An 11,503-nucleotide genomic window follows, 5' to 3' on the forward strand; every position below is an offset into this window, starting at 1 on the left:
CTTCTCTGTATCAGAGCCGCTGTTATTGGCAGATGACCTTGTCAAGTGCTGCGATCTTCTTCGCTTATGATCCCAGAAAAGCCAACCAAGAAGGACAGCCGTGGTCAACGGGACCATAAACGCGAAGTAGATCCAAATTTTGGACGAAACATGAGCTTCTATCATGAAATTATCAGTATTGAACACTGCGGAAACAAGTAATATGGCGCTGATACTAACGAGCCTGGAAGTCGAAAAATGACATGCTGAAAATGGAGGCGATGAATGTGCCAGGCAGAAAAGCAGCACCGAGAAGAGAAAGGGCCTTCATTGCCTGACTATCGCTCTTACTAGCATGAGCTATTTTTCTCTGATCTCCTGCTATTTTGAGGTTCAATTTCGCATCCTTCTGTGCAATCTCGGCCGTAATGAAAGAAACCTAGGGTACTTCTTGTTAGTAAACGTTTCGCGACCCTTACTAGCTAGAGGTACATAATGAGTGGGTATATCTCTGATTATGCTTCTTTGGATATTCAAGCGTTCCACAGATATGGAAACGTATTTCTCCAACCCGACGAGTCGCACTCTGTGGCAATGGAAACGGTCCTTCAAAGTCGCATGGAGCCGATCCAACGCTTTGGTCTTGTCAGTAGGGTCGATATGTGCCCAGAAGCAATCTGTGGCAGCTTCCAAAGCATCAATGACCTTGGAGTAAAGTTTGGGTGGTCTATGAAGAATTCTTCTGTGGTGTTCTGTAAGATCACTTGCGACTGTGCGTAAGTCGATGGTGCCGTCCTTTGAGTAGTAAAAGCCTGTTGTATCGTCATTGACACTGATTGCCTTTTCTAGTTGCCGAATGCTAGTCCGGGCTTCTCGTTGTTTCACTTCGTCAGATGTCGCTACGAGGTCAGACATGATGATGCTGGGGATGAGAAGTGGATGACTTATGTCAAGAACACAATCTCGCAAGTTTGATAAGCACTCAACGATATCGGCGGTAGGTGTCCATTTGACGAAGCCTGTGGTCTCGCGTCGCTTGAAAGAATATGATAGAATCAGTTCCCAGCCACGGGTTCCGGTCTTCTTGCGGCTATCATGCTTCCCAAAGACCATCTCTAAAGATGACATGAGTCGAGAGCTTAAAGCCTGTGAGTGTAAGGTATGAAAGCTTACGAAGGTGGGGATCATCGTCTTCAAGAAGAACATATCTGTACCAGAAGAGAGGTCCAAGAAAGGTGGTCAATTCGACGGCGTGTAGCGGGAGCCGTAGGCATTTGAGCATTTGCTCGTAATGTGCTGGTGGCAGTGGAATCTTCAACGGTGTGAATGTTTCCAAATCCTTGGCATCCTTTTGAATGCTATATCGCGATGTTAGTCAATGTGGCATTCGCTAATGAAAGTCTGTCCTGACATCAAACGAAGCTTGCTCGAAAGTTTGTCTCCCTCTTCTTCTGCGACCGGTGGATGGAACTCGCCCTTCAATCTTTAGTGCTAGGTATTTTTCTTGTAGAAAAAGCATGGCTGGTAAGAGGAGTCAGAGACTTGGAGGGAGCCAAAAGTCTTACCTGCTCGTATAGAAAGTCATTGAGGTTGTCAAGAGTCAAATCTCCCTCTTTCAGTGCGTTCAAACATGAATCCTAAGTCAAGCCAGAACGGTCAGGATATTGACGCAAGAAAACGTATCAATGGGGAGAGGGACATGCCGAGTAGTTGTAGAGCGTGAGATAAGTCGTTGCCTCAGTTACATGGCGACATTTCGCCAAGTGCTTTCTGAACATGCACTCCTCCATTGCCCCGTCAAATTTCCAAGGCTTAGCAAGGAGCTCATCGCCATCAAAACGATATTCGGAATACCCAGATCTTGGACTTTAAGAAGAAGAAGTTCATCGAGGATGGCCAGCGGCGAGGCGGATCGAGCTCACTGCATAACAGGGGTAAATCAAAATCAGGCTGACAAAAGTGCACTTTCACTCCGGATGGACCTTATCGCATGCAATATTGCTGCTTGTTCCATGATTATGCAGCATGTTGCTAGCCGAAATATTGCAGCGCGCATGTTCATTTTATTGATTCGACGAATCGCTTTGCACAATTGAGCGTCGGTGTGCCTCGACCAACATAATGAGGCTGTCCGATCCTACAGAACTCATATCAAGCAAGGCTTTTGGTAGCGATCTTTACTAACCTGAGACTTGGGGAAATGCCGATTTTGAGGGATCATTACAATTGTCACATTCAACCCGTGGGGGTATTTCCACTTTTTGCACGTTAATTCCAGGTAGCCTTGAATTAATGGTTACTGAAGCCGGTAGAGCCTGGTTGGTTCAAGGTGTCTTCAAAAGCATCGGCGTGGATGGTCGAGCTAGTGATTGAACTGACATTCGGTCATAACTTTTCAGGTCGGTTGGGAATTGCAGTCAAACCGAAATGGAATGCTAAAATTCTAGTCGTTCGTTCACCTAAAGATTTCCTAGATTCATCATCTAGGCGCCCTAGAAACTAGTCAGTACCAAGCCTGTAGAGAATGGAATGAGCTGAACGAAGTGCGCCGATCTTGAGTTCTTTCTAAAGGGATCGGAATAGTAAACTTGAGCTGCCAAGTGCTTATTGTAAATACGGTGTTAACAAGCAATTTACAAGAAAGAGAGCCGAGATGATGAAATAAAGGCTTGGCTGGTGTCATGAGTGTCTGCACTTCGCACTGAGACCTCGTTCAATAGAAAAAGCTTTTTACTCAAGATGAGTTTGACTATGACAGGACGGCGAGGCGGCATAAATGCTCTTCCAATCTTCAGATCGGTTCGAATACATCCCGAATGCGTAGCTAGCAGGTTCTCTGGAGATGATCTAAAGTCGGCACTTCCGGCTTTCTGTAGGGGTCAGCTCCGTGGATCCCGCCAGACAATTATTACCAGAGCCGTGGCACGGAATGTGGGCAGTAAACAGGATGAACTCTAACAAATTAGGGAAAACATTGAGCCCGGACTCGTCCACCAGCGGCACTTAGATTGAAACAAGCATTGCCTAGTCGCGGGACGAATTTCTCCCCCATCAAAAAATGGAGATCCCGACCCGACTTTTACTGAATACGGCTTGGCCAGCTTTTCGGGATTACGCGTGCGCCTGTCAGAATATAGGCGTAGTCGCTCATAGGATGGTAGGACCGGCCCCTTGAATTTCGTCAGCTCTGGTATTGAGCCACACTCTGAAACTATTCTTGGCATTTGCAGAGAACGCGAGGCCTTCTCTACCGCTACCAACGTCAACCCTTTGTCCATGACTCCATGTTTTTTCTCCACCGCCACTGGCTGCTGTTCTCCATGCTCCATACCGGCATTTGCTAACCCATGGGCATACGTCCCCCATGCCAAAAAGCTTGGTATACTTTATTGAGCCGCGCAACGGCCCCCTGATATGGGGCTGAGCATCTTCGTGATGTGGACAGTCTCCCGCCGGCGGGATAGAGGCCTTCGGGAGTCGTCATCTTAGCTGTAAAGGCGTTTCTACAAATTGATGTTTAAATGTGCCAAGATCGGTCTCGTCTGTGGTTGTCTTTCCATGCCTGTTCATCCCATCTGCAGATCTGCCAAAGCCCTACAACATGCGCTCGTTCCAATTACTTTCGATCGCGGCAGCCGCTGCTCCGGCCCTGGCCGACAGTCATTACTTCTTCTCGGGCTTCTTTTCCGGCAGCACTATTGTCGGTGTCGAATTCGATGACCAGACAGAGTCGCTCACCTTGAAGAACAATATCAGCACAGACGCGAGCTCGGGCTCCAAGTGGATTCACATCGATGTAAGCATACCTAAGAATGCGACAACCAGGCCGAATACTGACAATTTGACGATAGTCCCGCCTGAAGAACCTTTATGTCGGTACGACTGGTTACTTCCAGAGCTACGCCATCACAGACGACCTCAGCTTGACGTACAGCAGCAACGTCAGCTTGTCTTCAGACTGTGAGCACCCCCAAAGTATTAGCATGTCTTGAGATGAGGCTGTTACTTACAGTAAATAGGTAGCAACGCCAACTACATCACGTCTTCCTCTGCCTCTCCTTACACTGTTTTCGGGACTCCCTATGGAGGTGGCTGCTCAAGCCTGGCCATCACCGTCGATGACGCTGGTGTGCTTCAGGAGGCCACTGCGAATGTCACATATGACAGCGCCGGAGGTGTCCACGGAACATGGATGAGCCCCAACAACGACTTCATCTACTCCGCCGATGACATGGGCAACGCCGTCTGGGCTCACTCCTATGACAACACCACTGGAGAGGTTACAGAAGTCCAGTACCTTGCCGCAGCCGAGGGATCCAACCCCAGACACTTGACCGTGCACCCCAATGGCAACTGGGTCTATGTCGTCTATGAGGAGGCCAACTCCATCGCGTCTTACAAACGCGACACGACTACCGGCAAGCTGACTTTCACCAACACCACCTACTCTCTCTTGCCCTCAGGTATGAATTCAAGTGAAGACCTTTCCAGAAGTACCAGCTAACAACTCGTCAGGTTACACCAACACGTCGTCCTACTGGGCCGACGAAGTCATGTTCTCCATCCCCAGCAGCAACGCTAGCGCCACCGCGCCCAAGTACCTGATTGCTGCCACCCGCTCCCGCACCGTCGGTGTCCCGGGCTACGTTTCCGCTTTCTCTCTCGACAGCACCACCGGCGCCATCACCGAGCAGCTGTTCCTCACCCCTACCACGAACAGCGGTGGCTCTGCCAATGCCGTCTCTCCCGCTAAGTTCAGCGAGGATTACTTTGCCATTACGGACAGCGGCTCTAACTTCCTGGAAGTATGGAAGATCGACGCTACTGGCTCATCTACGACTGCGGCAGCTGTCGCGCACCTGGCATTGGCATCGGGACCGGCTAATGTTGTTTGGTACAGCTAAGCGAAAAGACGGTGTTCGTGACAAGCATGCATTCATGTTACAAAATTTTCTTCTGCATATATAGCCGTGTGTTTTTGAAATGGAAAACGACAGCACTTAGAGTCTTGTAGCTCAGATCAATATATGCTATGAAAAGTCTTAAGTCTTCATGGGATTCTTCCAATTTGCCGTATCTATTGTCTGTTCTGAATTTCGGCGCGATATGGGTATCGCCCTGTCGTCACTTGTACCTCGCACTCTTCATGCCTCTCATTGCAAGCACTGAGAAGATCGCTGAACGCTCTGCTGTCGCCCTCCTTTGTTTCTTCGGAGCGGTTCATAGAACACTCGTCGTCTCCAAAGTACATCTCACCAGTCTCACTATCTGAAGTCAACCATGGACTAGGACAGATTCCTGCGTCGAAGTTGATGTACCGACTCGGGTGCAGCACGGTGCCGATCCTCGAGGGATGGAGAAAGTGAAGTCCGTAAGACTGTGCATCAAAGCGAAAGTCCTTGAGGTGGGGAAGGTTGTTGCGGATCTTATCGAAAGTAGACTCCCACGTCCCATCGAACCTGTAGAGTTCGGCACTGTCATGCGATATGCCGTACGAGCCTTTGGGCAGACGCTGCCAATCTTCCTTGTGAAGATCCCACTCCTTGGTTTCCTCGGTGTCAACCTGAATGTGGGAAACAATATGACAGCTGTCCAGATGCAAAGTTTCAAGCGATTTCTGTGAGAGAACCCAGTCAAGATGACGGTCGTTGCTGATGACGAAGTTTCCCAGGTTTAGCGTCTTTAGGCGAGGGAACTCTAGGCCTGCCCCGTCAAAGTATCCCGGCATGGTGCCCCAACACTCGTGGAAGTTCAAAGTCAGGGCAGTGAGATTGACCGCGAAGTGAGGAAGAAATTGTTGCTGCAGATGGCTTTCGAACTCCAAGCGCTCTTCCATAAATACATCGCGGTCTGGACCGTGTTCATTGTACTCCTCTGTGACCAACAGGTGAAGACTGTCGATGTTCTTGGCGACGTCTTTGAAAAGACCAGAGTTGACCAATTCCTGATGCGGCATGTTTTGGAGGTTTCGAATCGTCAAGGACCGAATTGTGCTGACTTCGGTATTAGGCTGAACTGCGCGTTCGCGAATGGCCTCGAAAACTGCCTTGAGTGTGTCTAGTCGGGTCTCGCTAGGCTCGACGTCGTTCCACGGGTTATGAAAATTGGACCACCGGCCTTTGCATTTCTCGCTGAAGTGCAGCTCGATAGCTCTGATATTTGGCAACTGTTTGATTCTCTTAATGGCTGATGTGAAAGCATCATACTCTCCATTCTTCCAGTCTTCCCAGTCTCCAAATTGCCTCGATTTCTTGGAGCAGCTCTGGATGATGACGCGCTGAGCAGCATTTCTGGCGGCTTCAAGATCGAGAGTCTTGTTCCAGCCTTCAAACCCACTCTCGTCTCCGTTGACGGTTCCAGTGTGTGCTAGCTCCAAGGTTTGATATAGGTGTTCAGTCGCAATAGAATTCCATCGTCGGCAAACGAGGCGGGCGGGGAGAAGGTGCTTGCGAACTTCACGAAAGTTCGCGGGGTCCCTGGGACTTTTCAGTCGGAATAGTTGCCCGATGATCATATTGAGGATCTCATTGGGTATGTCCTTAAGACCCATAGGTGTCGCGATAGTTAAGATTCGTCGAGGTCGGAAGAGTGTCTAGAAAATTGGTTCTTTGAATTGAAGTAGGACTCCGTACGCTGGTTTTACCTCTAATTATCACCTGGCTTGACAAGGGTGCAAAGCAGGGACGCGCTAGGCAGCGGTCCGGCAGCCTAGAGGCGTGGGCCGTACAAGACATGGAACAGCCATAAGCACTGGCCATCTGTTCCAACCTTGGCGGCGCAAAATCCGACGCAGGTTCAGAAAAAGCCGGAGCTATAAGTTTCAGGCCTGTGGATGAACACAAAGGGAAGAGATCATGAATGAACGGGACATTGGGAGAATGTTTGCCGTAGATAGCCTAATATATAACAATGAAAGGGCGGAGAAAGTGATGTTTGGAGTCATTCACTACGAACAGACTACGTCCCACAGAAGACAGGATCGTGACATCGTTTTCCAAAATACCAGATATCTCCTTTCCATCAGCTTTGAAAAGTGCTCGCAAAAGGATTAGAGAAAGAGAATGAACAAGGTGTTGCAACTCCTCATTTGCAAAAGGTGCACGAGACAGGATTGTCAGCTCTGAACAAAATGCTCATCCAAATTGAAACCGCGCAGTACGCATGTCCACGTTTCCGAAACCGACAATCGAACTCGGGGCTATGCCTATCCTCTCGAATTGCTAATAATAAATGAGAGGGCATCATCTTGACCACTACACCATATCGGACTAAGTAATGCTCATAGCGGAACAGAGTACTATGTGGATCATGCCCATTTGTGGATAGGAGGGGGGCACGGAAATGTTGGGCACTGAACCTGTCAGCCTAGTTGTATTGGTTTCAATTAAAAAGTTGCGAAATATCTGAATGCGCTGGTTATTTGTTTATCATCTAGGTAACAGTTAGGAGACCTCTAGAGTACTTATGCTTATGAACAGGTGGGCAATGTTTAAGATATCTGCTTAATTGTTTGGCAGTTATGTTCAACAGTTCGAAATTGTAACCCGTAAGATCGAATGTCTTCCTCCAGAACTTAGCAGTGGTAGATAACATAGAAAAAGGTTGACAAGATGAGTAGATTGGGAGCGTTTGGATTGGTAGCGGATCTGGTGGCTGCATGTGGTTTACTAGGACGCTACGGTGATTCGGCCCCGTGAGCTGCTTGACGGAAACTCCAGACTCCCAGAATATCTGATCGAGTCGGCGCATTCCTCAAGATTACTGTTTTTTTATTATACGCATCCCCGTAATTATGGAAGTAAGTTTCACGATATGATAACCTTCGGACTTTGAAGTTTGGGCGACACAACCGGCCGGATGATGACTTATCGGAGCCGACCTACTGGTCATTGAATGAAGTGACACTGGAGTCATCTGTCGGAGCCAGCTCTAAGAAGAAAGCTTACCAGAGACGAGCGGCCTTTTTGAACATGTTTCCGGCGGTCTCGGTGAACCCCTCGGCTCCTATAGTCATCGCCGCCACCGAAACTCTAAAGTACTGAACAGAGTTTCTGCGAGTGCTCAAATTGGCAGTTACCAGTTTTGTCGAGCACACCTCACTCTATTAGTAACAACACAGATCACTATTTCTGTCCGACTCCTTTCCGGCAAGTATTGCGAGAGGGAGACATTGAACTTCGTTTTCGCGGGATGATGAACTTGCTATACTATCAGCGCTGCGTTGCCCAATCGGACCCGAATATGCTCCATTTACTTTTGGAGTGCCGTTACTTTTCAATCACTCGACCTGATGATGATGCTCATCTAAGTTCTTCAGTTCGCCCGTCTGCATCCCCGGAAGTCTCCTCTCGAGTGATTACACGAATTCTGCGTTGCCAATTCAGACTGACAACACTTGAGAGGTTTGTGAACAACACATGATGACTTGTTCCATCCTGAAATTGACACTTGCCACACCCTCGGTCGCCGACGTGCATCCGTCAACTGACCTGCGTTCAAGTGCCCGATTGTACGTGGGACTCTGGAGTGAACGTGCACTTATAAGCAGATCAATCACTCACCGCACGCTTGGCACTTTAGCATTCGAACAGCTCATCCTTTTTGAGCAACGATTCTAAGCATAATCTTACATACAATCTTCATAATCGCCAACATAATCATTGCCCGATCCATTCATTAGGCCAAAGTACATATGGTCATCGGGGCCAACCATAGCTAAACCTTGTGCAGACGACCTTCCATTTCGCCGTTATCGATTTTTGTCTTGCGTATTCTTGTCGCTGCACACATGTAACGAGGCTTATGGTGGCCGTACTCTCAAGGCTCATAAAGCATCGTTGCTACAGATTCGTCGATTGCCCTCAACTTCCAGTAATTAAGTGGTGGCGGTGGTGGTCTGAGTGCCACCCCATAGAGCTGACGGCTAACACTGCTCGCAATGAGCCGGTTGCCTTTTTAGGAATCCACGTCGTAGCACAATGGTGGGAAGCTTCTATGGCACGTGAAGAACCGCTTCTAGTTACCGACTTTCCATCACCACAGCGAATGCCGTTTGCGGTACCTCCCAGACCCGACAAATTGGGTTCCTTCGGGAGTCTGCATAAGGAATTCGAGTCCTCAAACCCGAATGACTACAGTTTGCCCTTTTGGGCATCACCATCTGTGACAGACTGACTTTCGCGACATCACGTATAAACTGTCGGTTCTTCCCACGCCGGTTTGGCACTTTGGCGTTCGTGCAGCCATTCTTCTGGAAGACCCATAGCCATAATGCCTCTCGTAACTTCGTCTGACACGGCTCATCTCATGAGGGAGACGATCTCTCCACGCAAAGCCTATGGTTTCCTACTGTTCACGGGCATACTTTCCGTTTACCTTTTGTACAGGCTGTATCGGAAAGCCCTGCCGAAGCCTATCCCCGGCATCCCGTATAACTCAAAAGCCCTCGGCCGAATCCTCGGTGACCTACCAGACCTGGCCAGCGAGGTTTTGAAGACGGGCGACCTGGCTACTTGGTTGCAACGTCAGGCGGACCAGCACGACTCGCCAGTATGCCAGATCTTCCTTCGTCCCATGTCGCCGCCCGCGGTGATACTGAGTGACTTCCGCGAGATGCAGGATCTCTGCATGCGGCGGAAGGAATTCGATCGCGGACGAATCATCAAGAACATTTTCAAAGGTCCTACGCCAAACCACCAAATTACTCTGGAACTCGGGGACGAGTGGAAAGCGCACCGACGACTATTGCAGGATCTCATGTCGCCCCCCTTTTTACAAGACGTCGCGGCACCAGCCATCTACTCGAACGTGACGAACCTGATCGACCTTTGGCGACACAAGACGCGCATAGCTGACGGTAGACCATTTGACGTGTCCGAAGATATCTTCTACGCAGCTTTGGATGCCGTTACAGCCTTTTCGTTTGGCGGCGACTTCCCACACAACGCTACAAAACCTGTAGCAGATCTTATTCGAGGCCTCAATAGTACCCAATTGAACGAGCTGAGAACCTCTGGAACCATCGACGATCCAATCGAGTTTCCTTCAGTGGAATGCGACGAGGTTCTATCCACTATCCTTGATGTCACTATTGCCATTGAACGGTTACATGGCTCGCCCTGGCCCGTCCTCAAGTGGAAGATTATAGAAAAGTTTCCGCCGGTCAGCCGGACGATGAGGCTTAAAAACGAGTTCATTGTTGGAGAACTAAACAAGGCGAAGTCTAGGCAGCTGGCAAACAGCGACAACGACACATGGATGCGGTCGGCAGTGGACCTGATGGTGCAAAGGGAAAGAAAGATCGCTCAAGATGACGGGAGGGCGCCTGACTTCCTTTCGCCTACAATGAGAGACGAGGTAGATATACAATGTTCAGGATCTCTAAAAATAGCGCTGACCTTGATAACTAGTTATTCGGAATCCTTACTGGAGGACACGATACAACCAGCACTACCGTGCTATGGGGCCTCAAATCGCTAGCAGACCACCCGACGGTTCAGTCGAGACTTCGTATCTGCATGGAATCAGGATACAAAGAAGCGTCAAGAGAAGCAAGGACACCCTCAGTAGAGGAAATTATGCAAATCAAAGTTCCCTATCTGGACGCCACGATGGAAGAGATTCTTCGTTGTGCCGGTACTGCACCATTAGTAGAGCGAGAAGCTCTTTGCGATACCGCCCTGCTCGGGTACCCCATTCCAAAAGGTACTCAAATCTTCTGTCTCACACAAGGAGCCAGTCTTCGGAAACCAGCGTACGAAATTGACGAGACAAAGCGGAACGAGACGTGCCGAATTGCGGTGAAGAATAGAGGAAGAGTACCGGAATGGGATCCTGCGGACATTGCCGACTTCAAGCCTGAGCGGTGGCTTACTCCCACAAGTCCATCAGAGAAGAAACACGTCCACGTAGTGTCAACAGTTGAGGCCAGTGGACTAGAGTTTGACTCTACAGCTGGGCCCCAAATTGCCTTCGGTCAAGGCAGACGCAGTTGCTTTGGGAGGAGGCTTGCGTATGTGGAGCTGCGAATCCTTCTCAGTTTGATCGTGTGGAATTTTGAAATACTCAAGTGTCCAGAGGCCCTGTCCGGATATGAGGGCAAGGATGTTGTGACTCATAAACCAATCAAGAACTATGTGCGGCTTGGGAACGTTGAGAGGGGAAGGGCGAAGTTCTTGCATACTAAGGCTGAAGACGGTTGAACTGCAAATCACATGCTGCCCTGAGAAGATTATCCGGCTGTGAAAAGTTGGAGCAGATTTTCGATCTAAGTACTCAAGGTTGTAATGTTCAATGTGCTGCGTTCATCTTCCAGACAATCCTCAGCCATGGGGAAGCTAGTGGACAATAAGGAATAATTCAGATTGTGCCTCCTCAATATCATCTGTATTTTACTTCTATGAAGCAGCAAAAGTTAGCCTTAGTCTATGTGCATCCGATTTCGGCCAAAAACACATAGCTTCAAACATAATTGCGATTCCGCCATGATAACCAACTCGTAAGAGAACGGAGGCTCAATGAAGGA

At 49.0% G+C, this 11,503-nt stretch overlaps 3 protein-coding genes across 3 annotated transcripts; 2 read left to right on the forward strand and 1 right to left on the reverse strand.

The window, feature by feature from the left end:
- Nucleotides 1-3,580: 3,580 nt before the first annotated feature.
- HER10_EVM0002761 (uncharacterized protein) lies at nt 3,581-4,883 on the forward strand (the record flags this gene model as incomplete). Its single annotated transcript, XM_035472457.1, has 4 exons — nt 3,581-3,775; nt 3,831-3,954; nt 3,999-4,442; nt 4,495-4,883. 4 exons carry the CDS (start codon nt 3,581-3,583, stop codon nt 4,881-4,883), a joined length of 1,152 nt encoding a protein of 383 aa, XP_035326643.1.
- Nucleotides 4,884-5,056: 173 nt separating this feature from the next.
- Nucleotides 5,057-6,529, reverse strand: HER10_EVM0005038 (uncharacterized protein; the record flags this gene model as incomplete). The annotated part of the gene is made up of 1 exon (XM_035474664.1): nt 5,057-6,529. One exon carries the CDS (start codon nt 6,527-6,529, stop codon nt 5,057-5,059), a length of 1,473 nt encoding a protein of 490 aa, XP_035326827.1.
- A 2,720-nt stretch (nt 6,530-9,249) lies between these two features.
- Nucleotides 9,250-11,180, forward strand: HER10_EVM0003023 (cytochrome P450; the record flags this gene model as incomplete). The annotated part of the gene is made up of 2 exons (XM_035472712.1): nt 9,250-10,335; nt 10,389-11,180. The coding sequence occupies 2 exons, from the start codon at nt 9,250-9,252 to the stop codon at nt 11,178-11,180; spliced, it is 1,878 nt and encodes a 625-aa protein (XP_035326663.1).
- Nucleotides 11,181-11,503: the final 323 nt, after the last annotated feature.

Source organism: Colletotrichum scovillei (genome assembly GCF_011075155.1).
Source record: "Colletotrichum scovillei strain TJNH1 chromosome Unknown Contig00011, whole genome shotgun sequence".
Classification (NCBI taxonomy): Eukaryota; Fungi; Ascomycota; class Sordariomycetes; order Glomerellales; family Glomerellaceae; genus Colletotrichum; species Colletotrichum scovillei.